We start from the raw sequence: 23,951 nt of genomic DNA, 5'->3' as shown, positions 1-23,951 counted from the left end.
TTGTTTTGATCTCTGGCTTTTTAGAATGAATCTTTAAAAACACATAGGCATAGAAGATTTATTTTAAATAAAATAAGTATAGGGGTTTTATAGTTAATTTGAACAAAATTTAACAAAGTTGCCATTTGCCCCCACTTCTTCTTTGACTTAGAAGGATATATATTTACTATTTACCCACATTTTACTACTAGTTCTACATTTCCTACCCTCCCTCCCCTGTTCTCCTCTTCGCCGGGTGTTCAGTTCACATCTGGGTTGATTTAACAAGTGATTGGAAACGAAGCCTCCTGATTTCCCGTTAAATACGAGGCACAGGAAAAGAAATAGCACTTGTTTTTCAGTGAGTTTTGACTGCCATCCAAAATCTAGTGCAAACCAAAGCACGGCCTGTGGTTTGATGGCAAGAGCCCAAATTTTTTGAAACATATTCTTGGGGGAAGGGAGCAAGCCAGGCTTCACCAGAAATAATGACACAGCTTCACATTTCCAGAAATGCATACAGGAGTATTACATTACCATCTATTTTTGCCACGTGGTTGGTGGGTGGGGGAATGTGTGGAAGAGAGTGTGTGTTGAGTCAGTTGCTTTAAAAAAGTAATTAATTAAAGTAGTTTAAATGAATTATTGGTCTCCAAGAGAATAGACAGATTGACCTGTTCACATGTGTCTTCAGAGGTCCCAATGGATTCAATAGGATCTACTATAGCTGAGACTAACAACTGACTCTCAGCCAGCTCCATACTTCCAATGTTTCACAGAGGAAAACCAGGAGATGTGTGGTCAAGCAATACCATAGTGTGGTTAAGAAGTCAAGTTATTCATGGGTGAGGGAACCCGGCGAGGGAGCCATCCAATGGGAATGCAATTGGGGCCATTCAATGGGAGTGCAGGTGGGCAGTAACAATGATAGGAAGGCTCTTTGGATGATATGGATATGAAGACCTAAAATAATCAGATTCATAGAACACACGGATAATGGTAGAAATGCCATTTTGCACCAATGTGTGATTTTCAGGGCTAATCTGAATTTGGATTACAGTGTGTGATTGTAGTGTTACCAGGGAAAAACTGGGGCAGTAAACAACACGCTGGAGCTGAATTATTTTGCAGGTGTGGAATCAGCCTCCAAGTCTCAGCCCTAAGTCCCAGATCACGACTTCTAGTGAAACAGTAAATCTACACTGGATTTTATTCCAGACTTTACTGGAATGTCATGACATTTTGGATATCGCTTTTAAGTCTGGAATGAAACCTTTAGTAGAATAAGTGTCTCATTGATATGGAAGCTGCCAGCTGTTCCTGTTCTGGCCAACACTCCCAACTGCTACTCAAAAATCCACTTTCTTTGTTGAAATTAATATTTGCAAGAAAGGCTACAGTAGTTTGCTTTTGCTTGAGGCTACTGGGCAGGACTTTGTATCCTCTATCTCAGTGTTTCTCAATCTGGGGATCAGGACCCCTGTGTGTGTGGGGGGGGGGGAGGGGTGTCAGAGGGGTCACCAAAGACTATCAGAAAACACATATTTGGCCCAATTCTATCCTTGGTGGGGTTTAAGGGGCTCTTTGATTGTAGGTGAATTATAAATTCCAGCAACTACAACTCCCAAATGTCAAAAATCAATCCCCTCCAACCCCACCAGTATTCAAATTTGGGTGTATCGGGTATTTGTGCCAAATTTGGTCCAGATCCATATTTGTTTGGGTTGACAGTATTCTCCAGAGGTAGGTGAACTACATCTCTCTTAAATCACTGGCAATTTCTCCCAGATCCCTCCAGTATTTTCTGTTGGTCATCGAAGATCTGTGTGGAAAGTTTGGCCCAATTCTAATGGTGGTGGGGTTCAAGGGGCTCTTTGATTGTAGGTGAACTATAAATCACAGCAACTATAACTCCCAAATGACAAAATCAATCCCCATCCTACCGCACCAATATTCAAATTTGGATGTATCGAATATTTGTGCCAAATTTGTCCAATGAATGAAAATACATCTTGCATATCAGATATTTACATTACAATTCATAACAGTAGCAAAATTACAGTTATGAAGTAGCAACGAAAATAATTTTATGGTTGGGAGTCACCACAACATGAGGGACTGTATTAAAGGGTTGCACCATTGGGAAGATTGAGAACCACTGCTCTATCCTTTCCTATGATGAATTAACAGATTACAAACTATTCTTGCACTTCAAACTCAATATGCACCAGTTGAAGAAAGCTGAGGACAAGGAGAGTAAGTGGGAGGAGAAGATAGAAACCAGGACATTTTAACATCACCTGAAAAAAATGCGATGACAGAGGATTAGATGGGACTGTTCCTGCGAAATCAGCACATTTAAAGGCTATGAATGGACGGGAACTCAAAGCTGAGCTCTCATGCCCACAACATATGAATTTTGTGGTGAAAATATTCCAAGTACTAATCCACTGCCAATGAACCTTAGAAAATAGTTAAAAGTACTGGTGTTCTGTGGCCACAGAGTAAAGTATCTAAGGAAGTTTCAGTGTCGTTTCCATAACAAACAGCCTCTTTCCAGCAGGAAAGATCTTTAGCCGGGAAAGTCAAAGGGCTACCGCTTGAAGCAAAAGTTTCCACCAGCTGAGCAACACCTGCAAAGGGCCACCTCTTTGACACAAGAATAAAACATAAAAACCATGGCTCCCTGCCAATACCTTCATGTGGAAACTTGCTTGCAGTAAAAACAGGGAGGGGGCAATTTTAGCAACAGTGGGGCTGGGATTTCCCTTCCCTATTAAGACTGTGTTATGGCACGAAGATGCTTAAAACCTGTAGAGGGAGAAAAATACTGTACCCTCCCCCGTATTATAAGTTTTGAGTGTCTCTAGGCTTTTTAAAAGCTGTGTTCATAAAACTGCTCTGCATCCCAAACTAGTTATGTCAAACTACTGTGAAGATCTATACTGAATTGCTCATTGAATAAATTTCCATTTAACTGAAACATTCTGAATAGTTATGGTGCAGAGGGCCAAAAATTGCTCTTATATTTAATACATGCACACAGTACTTTTCAATGAATATTCTAATCCAGTGATGTTTTCAAATTATGCTGCTAAAGAATTTTAGAGATGTATATGCATGTATTTATTAAAATTCCTATTTGTATCCTGTCCAAAGATACAGAAGCAGATAGCAGAGTACTAATTTTTTAAATATGAATGTTTCAAAGAATTTGAAGCAATAGGAACCAACAGACTAAAACATATTTCCAGGTTTTAAAAGCTTTCACAAATTAAAAGGTACAGTAGGTAAAGGTAAAGGTTTTCCCCTGACACTAAGTCTAGTCATGTCCAACTCTGGGGGTTGGTGCTGATCTCCATTTCTAAACCGAAGAGCCAGCATTGTCTGTAGACACCTCCAAGGTCATGTAGCCAGCATGACAGCATGGAGCACTATTACCTTTCTGCTGGAATGGTACCTATTGATCTACTCACATTTGCATGTTTTTGAACTGCTAGGTTGGCAGAAGCTGGGGCTAAGAACGGGAGCTCACCCCGCTCCCCGGATTCGAACCGCCGATCTTTCAGCCAGCAAGTTCAACAGCTCAGCGGTTTAACCCGCTGCACCACCAAGGGCTCCACAAAAAGTTTTGCACATGAATTCATACCTCTTCCCTAATTATAGCTCGCACTACTTACACTTTTTTGGCCCAGTTCGTTTTAGAAGTCAACCCAGGATTTTATCAAAGTATGTTTTTTTGTATATGTGATCTTATTTGTTTTTTATCAATCTGTGTTTATATTGTTGAGTTTTATATTGTCTGTTTCGCCTGGGCGTAGCCCCATGTAAGCCGCCCCGAGTCCCTCCGGGGAGATGGGGCGGGGTATAAAAATCAAGTTATTATTATTATTATTTCCCGCAATTTCAGTCAATCATAGTCTGAAAAACAAAAGAGGAGCTGAAGATGAAGCGGGGACAGATGGGGAAACTACATGGAAAGGCAGAGGAGGGATCCCAATGGGAAGGAACACAGTGAGATGGTTCTTTACACTGCCCCACAATTTCCCCCCACTTTACAAAGGGCGATCTGATGAGGCCCATAGTCCAACACTCAACTAGTACACCATTCCGGTTCCTAAAATGCTCTCTTTTTCACAACTATCAGTGTTGTGAAGATAATCTTATTCTTTGCATGTCACTAGCCTAACTAATTGCAGCAGTGTTCATAAGAGAAGACAACAAGGGAGTACTATATGTACCCCGCCGTGTTGATGGGTGCAAGAGCAAAAGTACTTCCTTTGTGAGTTTTAGGAAGTTCTAAAATATGTTCCATACAGGCAAAGGTTCCAGCTATTGTGGGACTCTACAAAGACCTCAAAGCACCCTGGACCATACAACCTGAGCCTTACTTTTACACAAAATTGTGATTACAGACCCTGGAAGATTCCACATTCAAATAAATGTGATTACAGTACTATATTTTCAAATCTACAAGGAAAAGATAGGCAGGAGATGAGGATATGCATGTTATGGAAACACTGTTCTAATTTGTGAATTAATTTACTTTGCAATCCTATGACTGCCTATTCAAATGCTAACCTAGTCCCAAAAAGTCCATATAATTGGGTACATGTTTTTCCATTCCAATGTTGTTTTAAACGGACAAGTTACTGCAGCTCCATCCCTTCGTGGTGATTTATTTCTGCTACTTTAAATTAATCCCTTAATTCCCGGAGACCGTAATTCACTTTCTAACAAGATGTTAGGGGACACAGAAGGGAGAAGCCACCCAAATATACATACCAGCTTTTTCAAAGCTAAACAGGTTTAAAAATCCACCTAAATCATAGAGAATTTGCTCTCTCATAAATCACATTAAAATGTTGTGCAGACATGTTGTAGTTCCAATCAGTCAGCTTTAAACACTGATATGCACAGATAGGGTGGGCAAACACACAAAAATAAAGATCCCCTAAAAATGATTTAATATTTTACAACTGTACTAAAACAGTTAAAAGGAGATTGCCAGAGGTACAGCTTGGGAAAGCCTCTAGGATTAACCAACCCCTATATTAAGTATGGTGAATCTTAAAGGAAATAGCAACAGATGAGCCTAAGCAAGATATTGCCGGGGGGGGGGGGGGGGGGTATCTTAACTGGAACACGTAAATTGTAATTTCTGAATAAATAAGAAAAATTTGCTGGAGATCTATATATGTGCTACCAACACATTTAGAAATGTTCTGAAGGCATTGTGTCATATCTGAGGATATAATGTTCAAATTTAATTGGTCTCCAAGCCCACTGGTAACCTTAGACCAGGGGTCCCCAAACTTTTTAAACAGGGGGCCAGTTCACAGTCCCTCAGACCGTTGGAGGGCCGGAATATAATTTTTAAAAAAACAACCCTACAAATAAATTCCTATGCACACTGCACATCTCTTATTTTGAAGTAAAAAAAACAAACAAACGGGATGAAATACAGCCTCGATGTTAATCATAATCATAATAAAAATAATAAAGAGGGTTGAAAGAGACACCTTGGGCCATCTTATCCAACCCCCTTCTACCTTTGTGCACCAAAAGCACAAGCAAAGCACCACTGACAGATGGCCACCCAGCCTCAATGTTGTTAATAATAATAATCATCATCATCATCATCATACATCACACAGTCCTAAACACCGGGGAAGTGTTCAACTTGTGATTTTGTGATACGAAATCCAGCATACATATATATATCTCGTTTGCTGTGTTATGCTGTGTCTTTGTGCCAATAATAATAATAAAGAGGTTTGGAAGAGACCCCTTGGGCTATTTAGTCCAACCCTCTTTTGCCTTTGTGCACCAAACGCACTGGAAAAGCACCCCTTAGTAAATTATTAATTAAATAATAATTAAAATACTATTATAAACAAAGCTTTAGAAGATGCGCAACAGGTGAAGGAAGAGGTGGGAAAGGTGGAGGAGGAGGGAGCCGCCGTCGTGGGGGCCAGATAAATGGCTTCGATGGGCCGCATGTGGCCCCCGGGCCTTAGTTTGGGGACCCCTGCCTTAGACAAACTATCCTTAGCTCTTTTGTATGTAATATGGGAATTAACAAAGGAGATCTACTTTACAGGGTATTATCAGCATAAGTGAAAATGTAGGGAAGTGCTCTGCACATTGAAAATTATCAGCAGCATCTATTAAGTACGACAGCTGGACCATGTTCAGAGGTAGCGCTCATGTGATGAGATGCTACAAACAAGCATCAAGGGGGAGCTACCAATGGCATGTTTCACTTAAACTATTATTGCAAGCTTCCAGGTGGAATAATAGAGTTGGAAGACACCACAAGGGCCCCTTGGTCCAATTACCTACAACAACAAGAACAAGAACAAGAACAACAACAACAACAACAACAACAACAACAACAACAACAACAATGCCACACTTTATTTATATTCCGCTTTCTCTCCCTGGAGGGACTCAGAGCAGATTACAGTACATATAAGGGAAACATTCAATGCCTTTTTACATGAATAACGACATACAATAACACAAATAAGGTAAAGGTCTTCCCCTTTTCCCATTTCTGTCATCTGGAGGCCATGCTCAACTTCGGCCATGGGGAGGTGCTCTTGTTCTATTTTCATTGCCGAAAGTGCCTGCTGTCCCTAAACATCTCCTATCTTTAGCTGGCATGTCTGCATGGAGTGCTCTTTTACCTTCTCGCTGAGGTGGTACCTATTGATCTACTTGCATTGAATGCATTTGAAGTGCTAGGTTAGCAAAAGCTAGAACTGACAGTTGAGAGCTCACCCCGACTCACGGCTTTGAACTGTTGACTCTCAGGTCAGCAGCCTTTCCTGAAGCTAGCAGCTTTAACCACTGTGTTACTGTGGCCCCATGCAAGAATGCACAATTAAAGCACTCCTGACGGATAGGCATTCAGCCTCTGTTGTAAATTCGCCAAAGAAGACTCCACCACACTTCAAGGCAGCCTATTCCACTATTGAATAGCACTTACTGTCAGGAAGAGCTTCCTAATGTTTGGTGGGATCTCTTTTCCTAAAGTTTGTATCCACTGCTCCATGTCCTAGTCTCTGAAACAGCAGGAAAAAAGCCTGCTCCCTCTTCTTTATAACATCATTTCAAATATTTAAACATGTCTCCTCTTAACCTTGTCTTTTCCAGGCTAACATCCCAGCTCCCTGAGCCAATCCTCAAAGGCTTGCCTTCCAGAGCTTTTACCATTTTGGTTGCCCTTCTCTGGACACATGCCAGCTTGTCAATATCCTTCTTGAATTGGACATAGTATTTTAAATGAGACCTGTCCAAAGCAGAATTTGGTGGTACAGTAGAGTCTCACTTATCCAACACCCGCTTATCCAACATTCTGGATTATCCAACGCATTTTTGTAGTCAATGTTTTCGATACATGATATTTTGGTGCTAAATTCATAAATACAGTAATTACTACATAGCATTACTGCGTATTGAACTGCTTTTTCAGTCAAATTTGTTGTATAACATGATGTTTTGGTGCTTAATTTATAAAATCATAACCTAATTTGATGTTTAATAGGCTTGTCCTTAATGCCTCCTTATTATCCAACATATTCACTTATTCAACATTATGCCGGCCCGTTTATGTTGGATAAGTGAGACTCTACTGTACTCTTACTTTCCTCTGTTTATACTTCAACTTATGACAGCTAGAATCTCATTGCCTTTTTTATTTTACCACTATGGCTGGCTTTGACTTTATCCACTAAGGAAATTATTTTCTCGTTCTATGGCCATTTTGTTTGGTTGCCATTTGTTTTTGTTTTTTTATCAGATATACTGTTTTTTACTCAAAGATCTGGGATGCTGAGGAAAAATAACAATCTGTTAATATAGGGGTTTTTTTAAAAAAAAAAAAAAGAGGAAAACCCTAGAAGCAAAGTCTTCTCAAGTTGGCAAAGAAGCCAGAAACTCAATGAATCATCTAATGAAATGCTTCCATAGAGACAGACACAATAATTCTGACATTAACACAGTGTTTGGGGCACAAATATTTCTCATTCTAGACATCATTTTTTTAAAATAGAACAAATTGTTTAAATTGAGAACCTGATAGAAAAAAGTATTAAAGGTTAAGATTCAAAGTTACTACATTTTTCATGGGGCAGTTAACAATTAAGCCGAAAAGAAGTATTCAGTACAAAGTGTTAAATATATGGATTACAAAGGGGCTAAAGGAAGTTTCCCAGTTGCAGTCCTGGACTACAACTCCTATAATCCAGACCAATATCACCATTAATCACTCTGGATTAGTGGTGATGGGAGCTATAACACTACAAATCTGGAAGGGTACAAATGGGAAAGGCTAGGCTAATGTATTGTTTTTTGTATCCTACATATTGATGGTAATGCAATCCAATCCAGTCTGAGAAGTGATTTTCCTTAATGTTCTTGCTAGAAGGGGAAAAAAATTCAGTGTGCTTTTTTTTAAAAAAAAAAAATCCTCATTATATGACAGATGGATCACGTTCAGAGGTAGTTCGTAAACTATTATTGCAAGCTTCCAGATAGAATAATAGAGTTGAAAGAGACCAGAAGTGCCACTTGGTCCAACCACCTATCATGCAAGAATACACAATCAAAGCACCCCGAATGGATGGGCATCCAGCCACTGTTTAAAAATCTCCAAAGAAGAAGACTTCAACACACATGCAATTTACAATTCAAAATAAGGTTGTCTCCCTCAAAATTTGAAATACAAATTTCAGGGGACAAAATAATATTAAATAGCAATACAGTGGGCCTTTGGTTTCTACTTGGGTTTAGTTTCAGGACTCCCCATGGATATCAAAACCCATGGCTTTGGTAAGCCATGTCTCTCCCTGTGACTGTATAGTTCCTATCCTTGTAATGTAGCAATGTCTATCTCCTAGAAAACCCCAGTATCAAGCTACCGGACCTGATCCTGAGTATTCTCTGCTTGAGTGCACAAATGAACGAACGGCCTTCAAAATCCATTGACAGTCTGGAATACACTTTGAGTTTTCATTCAAAAATATTGTGTTGTTCTCAGGATTCCAGATTCAATTTGAGAAAATCTCAGCTTTTATTCTAGACCAAGAAGAGCACAACTTGCCAGATTTATTGCTCTAGCCTGTTCCTAATAAAGCAAAACAGTCTTATGTTTGTTCCTGAAATTAGTACGTTAAATAATGAAGATTTAAAGGATTCATAATGAGACATGGTATCATGGCCTAAATATGTAATCCAAACAGCCAGTCTGCTGGGCTTCACAAACAGAAAACTGAAACATCATGGCAAACGATGGAGATGTGATTCACAAAACAGTAGGTAACAGCTGGATCGTTCTGCAGGAGCAGCGCTCCAGTATTTGAGAAATACACATTACTTCATTCTGGATCTCATGTTGTACTTTTAACAAGGACTCAGATCAAAAATAGCCATCTTCCTGTACATGGGGCCTCAGCTCGCACAGAGTTGGATTTTGGTTGGAGATCACACAGTAAGCCAATTGTTTGCTAGTAACATATTCTGCCTGTACTGTTAGCGTTTGGCCTTATTACGATTGCACTTGCCTCTCAAAACAGGACATTTGCTATGGCCAATTTCAACAACATAATATGAGCATTTATTTTTAAAAAATCCAACCCATTTAAACGAGATTTTAAAAACATATGTTCGTGAATAATTCTACACATTTTAGTTAAAAACTCAATCCAAAAATCATGGGTCAATTCACGAACGGGGCAATGTGAGTACTTCTACCTTCAGTCTTTGCTAAAGACCCATCCCTTCTCTGAGTAGAGCAGAGAAAGGAAAGAGCTTAGTGTGTCCCAGGAGAACCTAAACTACCTCGACTTTTTCCACCACTTCTGGCCTTTTGAATGCCTGGGTGGGAAAATAGTAGAGGCTGTATCCCTGAAGCAGCATTGGTGCTTTTCCCTCCCTGTAGAATGGCCCTGAGCTTATCTAAAGGTCATATCAAAATCTATAATTTTGCTCCCAAATATGCCCTCAATGTGTACATGAAGTCGGCTTATACATGAGCATACATGGTAAATAACACAGCTAGTTCATATTGCTTTTCACAAACAACCAAATTTTCCCCAAGATTCTTTGTTTTGATATGCTATAGCTGATTTTTTTTAGTCATCTCACCTCCATCAGTTCAGTGTGATACATTATGAAACAGCCACCTGACAGCAGGAAACTCTGAATACTTACAATGAAAAATCTTGGAATCCCTGGAGCTAGTCTTTCAGTCTTAACCTTCCACACCAAGGGCACAGGAGAGTTCAGCAAGAACACCAGGGGCTTCTGGTGGGTATGAATGGAAGAAATTGGATTCAGATGCAAGGCAACCTGCAAAACAAAGGACAAACTGTCATCACCACCAACTAATATGGGGCGATTTGTTGATAAATATCCATAACCAGCCTAAAAACCCTTAAGACATCAGATGCCACCTGACACAGAAGTTTAGCAGGGTCAACCCTGGGTAGTATTTGAATAGGAGATAAGCAATGAATACCAGATGTTGTAGGCCATTGGTGTCCAACCTTTGGTCCTCCAAGGGTTTTGGACTTCAGTTCCCAGAAATCCTAGGCACTGGAAAAGCTGACCAGGGCTTCTGCGAGTTGGAGTCCCAAACTCCTGGAGGACCAAAGGTTGGAGTTGGACACCACTGTGATAGGCTACATTTCAGAGGAAAGAACTAACAGAATTTGCCTGAAAAAACATGGTGCAAGTAATAGGGTCTCTAGAAGTCAAATGGTGACTCAATGTCACATAAATGCATATAAAATGAATACTGTTTCAATGTTCAATGTTCTTCACATACATTATCTCAGTTATCTTTACACACAAATTTGTGAATTGATATACATCTTTATGATATAAATATAATAGCATTGTAACAGAGGGTGAAGAGGTAGTGTTGAGGCTACAGTTTGTTTACAGTCACCCAAATAGCTCACAACTGCAGGGCGGGGTTAACAGACCCATACAACACAAAGGGACCTTTCTCTCAACTCCAAAGACCCCAGTCGTACTGCTTTTCCTCTTCTATGCATACTGCTGCTTGTTCCATGCAAACAAGCAGTGATAGATTTAAGGAGAAATTTCCAGTTGTCCTTTTCAGTGGACAAGACTGACCACAGGTAGATAGCACATAAGGAAATTGCAATGGCACTGAAGAATAGTGTAGCTGCCAAGGGACAGTGAGCCTTGATGGCAAATCCCCCATTCCCCAAAGCTTAACCCAGCACTGTTAAAGATAGATGTATGAATGAGACTGAGGCCCCTTCCAAACAGCTAAATAAAATCCCACATTATCTGCTTTGAACTGGAATATATGGCAGTGTGGACCCAGATAACCTAATTCAAAGTAGATATTGTAGGATTTTCTGCCTTGATATTGTGGGTTATATGGCTGTGTGGAAGGCCCCCGAGAGATAGTGGTATGTCTTAGACCAAATAGGAGCTCATGTCTTAGGTGAAATTTGAGCGCTTCTTAGTTCACAGCTTATGTTCCTGAGTCTAGTTCTCAGAAAACAAAAGAAAAGGCAGTAAACCTGCTTCTGATCAGAGTTTCCAAACACTACCCAGAGTTTGGATTGTTATTTTGAAAAAGGAGCTAGTTACTTTATTCATTACTATGCTCATACAACCAAATATTACCTGAAGTCTACTGCAGTCCAGAAAAGTAACTTACAGAGGCCCCTTATTCCACACACCTGAATAAAATCCCACATTTTCTGCTTTGAACTGGAAGATACGACAGTGTAGATGCAGATAACCCAGTTCAATGCAGATATTGTGGGATTTTCTGCCTTGATATTCTGCATTATATGGCTGTGTGGAAGGGCCCAGAGTTACTTATCATTAACAAGTTAGCATTAAAGTTATTGGCGTGCCCTTTGAAAATATAAGATAATGCTTTCTTATTCCCCCAAGTTGCCAAGACAAGTATTGCATATTGAAAATGTTCAGGAAAATTGAAAAAAAAATTACAAAGCGATCTTTTGGAGCACCAGCAGGGGCAGCCACTGACATGGCTCTTCTCCTCTCCTCCGTCCCTCTCCCATCTAGTGTTCAGACATTGAAGAAAGCAGACAGAAAGAAAATCACCCCATTTGAAATGTGGTGCTGGAGAAGAATTCGGTGGGTGCTGTGGACTGCTAAAAAGACAAATAACTGGTCCTAAGGCAAATCAAGCCTGAAGTCTCCTTAGAAGCTGAGGTCCCTTCCACATAGCTAAATAACCCAGGGTATCAAGGCAGAAAATCCCACAATACCTGCTTTGAACTGGGTTATCTGGGTCCACACTGCCATATATTCCAGTTCAAAGCAGATAATGTGGGATTTTATTCAGCTGTGTGGAAGGGGCCTGAGATGACAAAACTGAGACTATCATACTTTGGCCATTCCATGATTAGATAGGACTCAGCTGGAAAGACAATAATGTCTGCTGAGGTAGAAGTCAGTAGGGGAAGAAGACGACCACTTTACAGATGGATAGATTCAAGCAAGCCACAGCCCCAAGTCTGCAAGACCTGAGCAGGTCGGTTGAGGACAGAGTGCCTGGAAAGTATTGCCAAGCAATTAACAAAATGTTGACAATTTGCTTATGCTGTCAACAGGAGCTCATTGACAGATTTTGATCATACAGTTGTATGGAGCCTGTGGAATCAATATAGGTAGCAAGCTCAAGCACTTTTTTGTTTTTGAGGGGAAAGAAAAGACCCATTCTTTGCTGCATAGCCCGCAATGTGTGGGCTGAACTGTCTTCAGGGAGGAAGTCTGAGAGTAGTCTACAAAGCTCGGGATATGGGTTTACTAATAAAAACAGTTCCAGGAAAGAGATGAGGTATCTTGGATCTTGCGATAAGTGTGTGGGCAAAATGACAAAGACCTGCTCAATGGCAGAGAGTCCTTCCAAGTCATTATCTAAACCCCTTATTCCCATACTTGGAAGGGGAAAAACTTGCAAGGACACAAGTGTTCTTCTTCCAAAACTCAACAACATGTGGAACATTGAGTAAATTGTCCATCTCACACTAAAATTCCATCCCCAAACGTTGACAAGATATTTCATTTACAGGCAGGTGCAAAATAATAATAACTATACAACATGTACAGTTTCCCTCGACTTCATGTGGCTCCTTTTCTTAAAAATTGATTTAGTTTATGAAAACATCTGAAAAACCCAAAGTCATCAACTATATTTTGTACTGTCTGACTTGGAACAGATCTACTTTTTATTGTTGTTGGTACTGAAATTAGTGTGTGTTTTACAATCAATGGCATCTTATGATCAAAGAAAAATGGTATGTATTTTTGTTTTGTAAGTGTTTATGTGTATTTCACTTCCAAATCTTCAGCTATAGGGCAACTCATAGTCAAATGAATGAGTGAATGGTATTATACAATGTAGAGATGTAATATTTTCCATGTAAAGAACAAAACATGTACAAAAGCAGAATTTCAGGGGCAGGATTGGATTGCAATTCTTCATTATGTATTTCCTCCCTTCTACATAAATTAGTTTGTTCAATGAGGAATATCAGTTTGAGCAATCCATCATATACCTGTATATAATCTCAAGAAGAGTTCAATAAAATGTGTTTTAAAATACTTGTCTTAGTTCAAAGAAAACTACATACATACTCTCTGCAATTTTAAATCACACTAAATTAAAAAACTATTACTGGGTTGCTGTGAGTTTTCCTATGGCAAGGATGTCTGCCATAAATGTGGGCAAAACATCAGAAGAGAATGCTTCTGGAACATGTCCATACAGCACGGAAAACTCACAGTACCCCAGTGATTCCAGCCATGAAAGCCTTCAACAAAACTATTACTGTTTCTTCCCAAATGAATAAAGCAAGAGAGAAGAAATTCAGAGCCTTGTTCATAGAAGAATTCAAGTTCAATAAGCAGTTAGCAGGCAATATATCATGCACATCAAAAATAATGTACATTATCTAGTCAGTCATATTACTATGGGTTTTATATGCTTATGCAATTATGGATTTCTTTCGAAAGACTACTGCAGATACATAAGATATCAAATAGATAAAGACAGCTGCAAACTTTCTGTTTCCCTGGAGTTTCTTGGATGGCCAAGGATCACCACAGCAACCAAACTACAAAAACAGACCATAGGGCTTATGCCCTATTTTGCTGGCAAAGGGAATTTGTATTACAGGAGCAGTATAGATCATGAATATTGAAAAATGATCAAAGTAAATAAGGCTCTTCATATAGAAGTTTGTTTTTGCTGACGTTAATAACTTCAAATTGTACCCTCACAAACATTGCAGTGAAAGTTAATATCTAGGGTTTAGTAACGCTGCACTATCCAGTCCAGTGTGAAGGACTCCAGATTAATTCACAGCATATTTTCCCAAAACAACCATTACAAATTTGTGCTAATAAACCAGGGCAAAAATATATCAAGTTACAGTGCCCATATTGGAACAGCTGTTCAGAAAAGCATGAGAGAGAAAATTGGACTTTTAAGCCTTGCAAGTTTTATACTTTGTATCTTCAAACCAAAACATCTGAAGGAGCATTCATATATGTGTATCATTAGCTATTCAGGGGCAATTAGAAATGGAACCCATTGTTTTCTGAAATAGTCTATACAGGAAAGATGGGACTGTGTGACTCTCCAGATGATGCTGGGTTATGGTTACCATCAGCCTCAGTAGAGGCAATGAAGAAGGATGGGAACTGCAGTCCAACTAGAGCTAGAAGGTCACACACTCTCCATCTCTATTATAAAAAGTATGTTAGGAGCTTTCAAATACAGTAGAGTCTCACTTATCCAACAGATCGTTGGATAAGCGAAAATGTTGGATAATAAAGAGGGATTAAGGAAAAGCCTATTAAACATCAAATTATATTATGATTTTACAAAGTAAGCACTGAAACACCATATTTTACAACAAGTCTGCCACTTGTTTGGGAGTGTGATTTCACTTATGTTGTTGCTGGACGTGTTGGCCTGTTGCGTGTTGCTGCCTCAAGAAACAGCTGTGAATCCGGGTGGGAGGCAGACTGTGTTGGATAATACAGAACGTTGGATAAGCGAAGGTTGGATAAGGGAGACTCTACTGTATCATATTAAACACAGGTAAATTTTTATCATTTTGACATCATGGGTCCCTTCAGGTTAAATTAACCCAATTTTGCCCCATAGGAGTCCCCACCCCCCTACCCCAAAACACGAATTTTCCCTCCTGGGTGACTAGATGCTATCCCGATTGCAATCGGGATAACAGTCAGCCACCCCCAAACTCCAAATTTAGGTCCTAAAACTTACCTAAAAGTGGCTGCCAGGTACAAGGCCTGCCTGCAAAATTCTTCTGGAGCTCTACAATGGCACCTGACAAATGAGAGGGGGAACAAGGGATTTCCCAAATCCCTCCACCCCTTGGGTGGGTGTCCTTTCAGTTATTTGGGTTCCTAGAGCCCAAAAAACCGAGATGGCTGTGTGGATTGGCTCTGGAGATTGCATGATCCATACAGAGCGCACATCTGTTAAGACTTGGATCTTACCTAAGACCTAGGTCTTACCAGGTGCCGAATTAATTTGGATCAAAGCAGGATTTTCCCGCTTTGTTCCAAATTAATTCGCTTTTATCTGAGGTGTCGTTTGGATGCCTCAGGTGAAAGTGCGACAGGTTCTGCATTTTCAGGCCTACCTCAAAGGGCCCTTAGAAAGGACTCGTTTTGCCTAGATGTGAGTAGTTGAAAGTACAAGTACTGGTCCCATGGGTATGGGGTTGTACTACTTATTAATAACAAACCTGTGCTTCCTCTAATAACCAAGAGTGGAGCTGGCAGAGCTCTTTCAATAACCTGAGTGCAGGGTGGTGAGAGAAAGAGGGTTGGCCATGAGAATGAATAAAAGTGGCACTTTTTCTTCAGCTGGCTACATTCAGCCAGGCCAGAGACCACCAACTGCTGATCCTTCTTATTGTATTATTCTGTCTACAATACTTTTTTGAATCTATCTCATATCCCAAATTGATTTCTGTATTATGAAAGTTTCACTAATAATTTTGGTAGGTTCCATTAACCCAGCACCTAATGCTGATACTTTATTAACATAATGTACACAGCATGCAACAATTAAAAACTGACTCCAAAATCATAATTGTAGTTCCTCATACATCTTCAACCTCGAAAAGCATATATTTACCATATCATCTAAAATCCCTAGAGATCATTATGTTAAAATCGATTTTGATTTCTTTTCAAAATTTCATTATTCTATATTTACTTCTTTAGACGTACAAAGGACTCAAAAAGCCAAAAGAAGTACTCAAGAATGTATCCTTTCCACCAATAATTTTCCCTTGATTCATCAGCAAATCAAAACCAAACCACACCGGGCCAATCATAAAATCTGCTAACAATATGAGATCTTTGAAAATATTGCAGAAAATGTTTTGGTATAGAAAGTAATATAGCGTACTACAATGAACATATTCTTCCATATGTGAAAATAATTACATTTGCATTTAATTTTTAACAGATGCCTTACTGAAAAGGGGAAACTGCCTTTTCATAAGTTCTCACTGGGAAGAGAATTGCTGAATAGCAAAATGAAAACTCACTGAAGAAAGATAAGTGTTAGCTTACCCTCACAAAAAGTGGAGAGAACAACACAAGACAAAGGTATTAAGAGTCTTGCGTAGGCAGCCAGTTGAAGAAGCCAGTACATCATCCTGAAAGTTTGCAGGTGTTCTGTCTAACTAGTTCTTGTAATTTGTTTTCCCACTGCCAATAACTAAATTACAACATAGAGAACAGGCTAGCAGCTTGCTGCATTCTGATCTTTTCCTAAAAGTAACTAGCCATGACAGATATGTTATTTCGATTAGCACTGTTTCCATTTAGTAGCAGAGACAAAGAGGAAGGTTTGTATTCTTGCCCAGCTCTAAATCACTCAAAACAATTGGTAATGTTAACTCATCTGCCATGCTCTAAGAAGAATAGTCTGCCATTAATCACCTTACTACTGAAGAAGCCTTGATAAGCATCCAAGGAACCTGACTTTGACGACTGCTGTTCTAAAAACAGTCAAAACCTGGCCCATTCTGAGTTAGCCATAAAGCCTGGCATTCTTCAGCATGTACTTTAATTTTTGTGAAGTAGGAAAATTTTAGCACTCCTATGAAGTAAGAGTCTGAGGGAGCTGGCACACATAGCAGATTTGCTACCTCCATACTTTGCCAGATAAACATTGCCAGTGTCTTTGTCCCCGGTCTGCTTTTCAGTTCTGAACATCTGCTAGGCAAAGACAACCATTTGTAGTGAGCTCTGCTAAAAAATAGAGTATCTTAGCACAATATATTCATCTTCTTGCAATGGTGGACATGCTAAATACGTATGGTGTGAAAACATGGTGACAAAAGCAGTAACAACAACAAAACCATCTAATCTTGGGTTGTTGTGAGTTTTCCGGGCTCACAACATTCTCAAGAGAGAATGCTTCTGGAACATGGCCACACAGCCCGGAAAACTCACAACAATCCAGTGATTCCGGCCATGAAAGCCTTTGATAACACACCTAATCTTAATTAACAGTTCTGTATCTGAAACTGCACAGTAAAACTCTGTTGAATGAACGTAAGACATTGCAAACAGTCTGGACCAGTTTCCAAATCTCATGAATTCTTATGATTCGCATGGGACACTGAAAGGCTGGAGGAAACAAGAGGGGATGGGAGGAAAGACTGGGATTGGATGCCTGTGGGAACAAAACAGAAGAACTCAGCAAGCACAGCTGCCATGACATGGGGATAAATGGTGTTACCCGACACTCTTGAGGGTTGGGAGCTCAGGGCTTGGGTTTGTGTATTCTGCAGACACTGCTGTCCATCGCAACACTGAAGAGGAGGAGGAACTTGCTTTAAAACAACTATTTATCCAATTGTTAATTCCAATTAGGGTAGATTAGGGTTTCCAGATGGAAAATAGGAGAGGTCTCCTATCCCTTACTGGAGAGAGAATTTCAGCCAATGTTGCTTTTTAATTGGTTTCATGACAAGCCACACCTTCTCAAATCCCCTCTTCTACAGAACCAGTTTTTAATTTGAAAATGCCACTAGACCTTATGAATAGAAATAAACTTATGAACTTATGAATAGAAATAAAAACTTTTAGAAATTGCATTGATTTAATGGGTTTGCTCTCGTTGAGACTAGAGATGGAAAGGCCTGGAAAAAACCTGAAAAAATTGGAAAATAACAGGGTTTTATCTTTTTTTTTCCCAAACCCATTTTTTCTGGAAAAACGGGGGAGGGGGAATGCGTAGAAACAAAAAGTCTCAGAAATCTTTCATTAAGATCTTCATGTTATATAATGTGAATACCATGTCATAGATATTATTTATCATGGAGAAGAACATATTCTACACATTTTCCAACTGTGTAGAAAAATGGAGCCCCGGTGGCAAAGTGCATTAAGGCACTGAGCTGCTGACCGAAAGTTCCCAGGTTCAAGCCCCGGGAGCGGCGTGAGCGGCCGCTGTTAGCTTCAGCTTCTGCCAACCTAGCAGTTCAAAAACATGCCAATGTGAATAGATCAATAGGTACCACTCCGGCGGGAAGGTAACGGCGCTCCATGCAGTCATGCCGGCCACATGACCTTGGAGGTGTCTATGGACAACGTCGGCTCTTCAGCTTAGAAATGGAGATGAGCACCAACCCCCAGAGTCAGACATGACTGGACTTAACATCAGGGGAAACCTTTACCTTTTAGAAAAATGGCATTGGAAAAAAAACCCAGGAAAAATGGAGAGAAAACAGATTTTCCCCAATTTATTTTTGTTTTCCCCTGCCACCCAGGCCTTCACATCTCTAGTTGGGACTAGTAATGGGATTTAGACCACTACAATCTCAGTCCCAGAAAGGAGAGCCATGTGTCCTTTGTTCCAGAAAGTCAGCTATTTTAAGATTCTGTCCAAGATCCAGATCTGTCCTGTAAAAAGATTGTGAAAGGACATGCTGTGCACGTCTGTGATAGCTGCCTTGTCAGTACAGAGAACATCCATCACTCACACAGGGCTGTGACTTTGGTGCTTCTACTGCATTTTTTTTAGTGGTGGCATTGGAAGCTCCAGTTGTAAGCCTAGGAGACAACAGATCTCAACCTAGTTCATATATCTTCTAATGAAGACTACAGAGCTGGTAAAAAAATAGTAGGGGCGGTATAGACATCCAACAGAGCTGTAAGGATTGTAGGTATTAGTCCAAAGAAATTTCCAAGCTCTGGATTCTAGTGCCTCATGAAGACACAGATACAATACATCCTCAGACCCTCAGAAACTATGAAAGTTTCTGCTGCAAACTTCTTTCTCTAAGGCTGGATCTACACTGTGCTATAATACAGTTTCAGAATGTGGATTAACTACATTGAACTGGGTTATATCAGTCTACACTGCCCTATAACCTGGATCAATGCAGTTAACTCACATTCTGAAACAGGATTTTAGGGCAGTGTAGACCCAGCCTCAATCTCAAAGATGCTGTTTGCACACAGCTATGCCTTTCAATCCGACTCCATATGGAAAGAAAAGCTCTGACTTCTACCACTCTACCTTCTCACCACAAAACCTAATCATAATTCAGTGTATCACATGAAAGAAACTAACTGAGGGAAATTAACTAAATTATTCAAAAGGAACACTTCGGTGGAGTGAAAACGGAAGAACTTTTGAGTGATTTAGGTGGGAAACAACTCAACTTCCCACTGATGAAATTGAAATAGTAGTATTATTATTATTTTTTAATTGCACATATGCACCAGAACTGGAATATAAAATGTGCAGATTTGTATCTCTGGAGGCAGGGGTGATTCATGCATGCTATGCATATTCCAATGCAGAAATCAATTCCACAGAAAGTCCTACACTTGAAGGTACAGTGTATGTGTATGTATTTATATACATACATGTGTGCATTGGGATGCAATGTGGCTTACAATTCAACTTAAAGGGTTCTAAGGAACACACAATATTGCATAAAATTAAACCAGTTATACAAATAAACCCCAGTTAAAACAGTTTTAAAACACCAGACTAAATAAGCTGTAAAATATTTTAAGCACAGTCCTTTTAAAATGTTAGAGCACATTTTGCAAAGGGAATAATGTAAATTACTCACACTACTGTTCTTGAAAAAATAGATCAATAGATCAAGTAGCTATTGCTACTTGGTACCAGATTTTCAGAATAGGTTTAAGTGTCCTAAAGGCACTGGATCCTAGCTGATCATGGAAGGTAAGGAGGATCAGTCCAGTTTAGTATTCAGATGGGAGACTGCTAACAAAAACCTATATTTCAGAGGAAGCAACTGGCAAAATCACATATTTCTTGCCTAGGAAACCCTTTAAAATTCATGGGGTCACCATAAGATGATAGGAAATTTGAAGGCACACACCACAAGATTTCCAGTGCCATTTAAGCACTAATGGAAGAGTATAGCAAGATACAGAAAGCACAGGATGCATAGGTAAGCAGCTGTGTGTAGATAGGACAACCATCCTGATTTTCTATGAACACCTGTTTCTAAGCAACTGCCAAGTTTTTAAATGGCATTTAGATTTAGATAATCATTGTTTGTAAGTCTTAAAACTTAAGACTTAAGTCTTTGAAAGTGTAACACAATCAGTCGCAAAACCTACTGGCTTACAAAAACACCATATAAAAACCGAAACTAGGGGATGGAGGAATGGGAATCCATATGTTACGGCTCACTGCCGCACACAAAGGTCAATAAGATTCTTGCCCAATCAAAAGCATCCTTGGGAGGGAAAGGCTGCCTGTTATCCATTAAATGGAACCCATTTGCTTGTTTTAATTCTATTTAAAGACACAAGGCCTACTTATGCCAACTACCCAACAGAGATCAAGAGACGGCTCTCTACAGAGCTACAGCATGAGGCCAGGGCATTTTATTTTTATAAAGCATTTACTACAAAACCTGAAATTTTAAAGATTAACGCTGCATTTCTTTGTCCAGTAATAGGAACAAAAGTGAAGGAATAATATGGAAATATGCAGCAATTAGCCATCCTTGAGTTGCAGTTTTATTGCCTGGCAGTGTGTAGCTTTTCACTCTGCTGTTGAAAGAGAACCGATGAAATGTGCAAGTGTCATGCCCTATATGCTGCCTGAAGTGTGTCAGTTCAGGAAAGGCATTGCCACCTGATCCTATTAACTGCATTAACTCATCTGGGAATGGAATGATGAGCAGACTTTGGTATAGAAAGGAAGAATAAAAATTATTTAATTTTTGAAAAAAGAATTAAACAGTTTCAGCCGGTTCTGTCTCTTTGTTTTTTCAAAAGAATTTATTTCCTGCCATTCTAAACCAAAGTCTAAAAAATTCAATAGCTGTATCCAGTTTAATGAGAGCCAGCAAGGTGTGTTTGGTGAGAGCCACCATTGGGCTTTGACTCTGGAGACCAGGCTTTGAATCCCTGCTCAGCCATGGAAACCATTGGGTGACCCTAGGCAAGTCACACTGAGCCCTTCCATACAAGCCATATACCGGGCCATATACAGGGGCCGGGCTGTGGCGCAGCTGTTGAGCAGCTGCCTTAAATCACTCTGACCATGAGGTCATGAGTTCGAGGCCAGCCCGTGGCGGGGTGAGCACCCGTCAATTAAAAATAAAAAATAGCCCCTGCCCGTTGCTGACCTAGCAACCCGAAAGATAGTTGCATCTATCAAGTAGGAGATAAGGTACCACTAAAGTGGGGAGGCAAGATTAACTAATTTACGACCTGGAATGAGGAAGTGAGGAAGTGCCGTCAGTGTGGATGATGAAGCAGCTGCTCCCCCCTGTGGCCAGAATCGAACATCCCCTCAGAAGAAGGTTAACTTGTCTCTGCGTGTGTCTCTCAGTCTCTGTTTGATGTGTTATGGGCATTGAATGTTTGCCCTATGTGTGTTATAATGTGATCCGCCCTGAGTCCCCTTCGGGGTGAGAAGGGCGGAATATAAATACTGTAAATAAAAATAAATAAATAAATACCTTAGGCCCCTTCCACGCAACTGAATAAAATCCCACATTTTCGGTTTTGAACTGGAAGATATGGCAGCGTGGACTAAGGGCGTATCCAGACAGCCCCTTTAAAGCGGGAGTTCCTGCACTTTAAAGTGGGCCGTCCAAATGATGTACTACAGAAAAACGAATTCATTCACTACAAACCAGGAAAACCCTGGTTAGCAGTGAATTAATTTGATAGCCCATTAGACATGCACCTTCCCTGAGGCCTGTCCAAACACCCATCCTGCACCTTCTGGGCTCTTGGTAAGAGATTGCCCCCACCCTCTCCTAAAACCCCTTAAAAACTGGGGGGGGGGGGTGTAATAATAAATAAATTAGAAATCAGAAATGACTTGAAGACACACAACAACATAAACCAGTTAGATCTTTTGACCAATAGAATAACTTACACCACAGGAATAGGGAAGAGAATTTGGAATAGGGAATATGAAATTGAAAACCACCAACTCACATATACTTAAAATTTTCTCTGGAAAATTGGGAACTCCCTTCAGCATTAATTTCAAGCACTGGGTGAGTGCGTTAAGGAAATAAATGTCAAGGTCTAGTTGACTTTTTTGATATTCATTCATTCATTCATTCAAATAGTCATACATTTCTAAGTGTTTTTTGCATTCAGTGAAATTTTTCCAGCTATTAATGTTTCATTATCATTTCTTACATAATATCTTTTCTTTAGGGGGACACTATCTTCTATTTGAATAGTACATATAAAGGTATCCTTGGCTCTCAATCGATATCCGCTTCTTCCTTATCTACAGTCTTATAGGATCCCCGGTGTACATTTTTAGTTTAATTATACTTTTTATTGAGATTTTGAATTGCTGGTTGCCATTAATTAACAATGTTCTCTAATAATTCTCTCTCAAGTGTACAGCTATTTTATCCATTATTAGCAAATCTGTAATGTATTATTCCCATTCTTCTAAGGGAGGTATCGCTGGAGTTTTCAAATATCTGGCATATACTATTCGAGCTGCCACTGTCACGTAAAACAAGATTTTTCCAAATTTGCTTTCTAGTTCTTCATCTGGCATGTTAAAAAGGGACAACCGTGGTGTCATTTTAAAGTTTGTGTTTAACATTTTTTCGAGATACACATGAATCTGTTTCCAGTAGTTTTTTTTTTATTTTATTGCATGACCACCACATGTGGTAAAATGTGCCTTTTTCTTTTCCACATTTCCAACATTTGTCGGTGCAGTTGTACATTTTGGCTAATCTCTCTGGAGGGAGATACCAATGTAGATGCATTTTGTAGATATATTCCTTCAGGTTCTGTGATGCTGTTGATTTCATTCTTCTTTTACATGTCTTTTCCCATTGGGTCATTTTTATCTCTTGGCCTATGTTTTGAGCCCAACTAACTATCGATTGTTTTACTACTTCCTCTTCCATGTACCAAGTCAATAGATAGATAGATAGATAGATATGATATGATATAAGACCTTTTGATTTCTGAAACATCACCACAACAAACCATGTTTTTGCAGTCTAGAAGCACAAGGTTCTGAGTTGCTCTTTAAATTTCTCCTGCAGATGTCTATATAGACCAGTGGATCTCAACCTAGGGTCCCCAGATGTTTTTGGCCTTCAACTCCCAGAAATCCTAATAGCTAGTAAACTGGCTGGGATTTCTGGGAGTTGTAGGCCAAAAGCACCTGGGGATCCCAGGTTGAGAACCACTGATATAGAAAGTTGACTTTGACTGTTCCAATTACACTGGAATTTGTCTCATAAGGACTCTGAAGACCTACTTGCAATCATCCCCTATTTTTCATTTGCCAATTAAACTGTTAACATTGGTGATAACAACACAAATATTTAGCTACTAAGGGCATTGATAATTATAGTTCCCTGAGCAAGACAGCACCATAACCAGGTGCT

General features: G+C 39.7%; 1 protein-coding gene across 2 annotated transcripts in view; it reads right to left on the bottom strand.

Moving 5' to 3' along the window:
• Window positions 1–23,951, bottom strand: part of tgfbr3 (transforming growth factor beta receptor 3) — a 203,305-nt gene that overhangs the window by 81,959 nt on the left and 97,395 nt on the right. For both annotated transcript variants that reach the window (XM_016993177.2, XM_008109257.3), the window contains exon 4: window positions 10,198–10,335. In XM_016993177.2, coding sequence (XP_016848666.2) covers window positions 10,198–10,335 — 138 coding nt within the window. The remainder of the gene's footprint in view (window positions 1–10,197; window positions 10,336–23,951) is intronic.

The sequence above is a fragment of the Anolis carolinensis genome, chromosome 4 (assembly GCF_035594765.1).
Source record: "Anolis carolinensis isolate JA03-04 chromosome 4, rAnoCar3.1.pri, whole genome shotgun sequence".
NCBI classification, from domain to species: domain Eukaryota; kingdom Metazoa; phylum Chordata; class Lepidosauria; order Squamata; family Dactyloidae; genus Anolis; species Anolis carolinensis.
The sequence above is the reverse complement of the archived record's forward strand: the minus strand, read 5'-3'. Positions and strand labels throughout refer to the sequence as shown.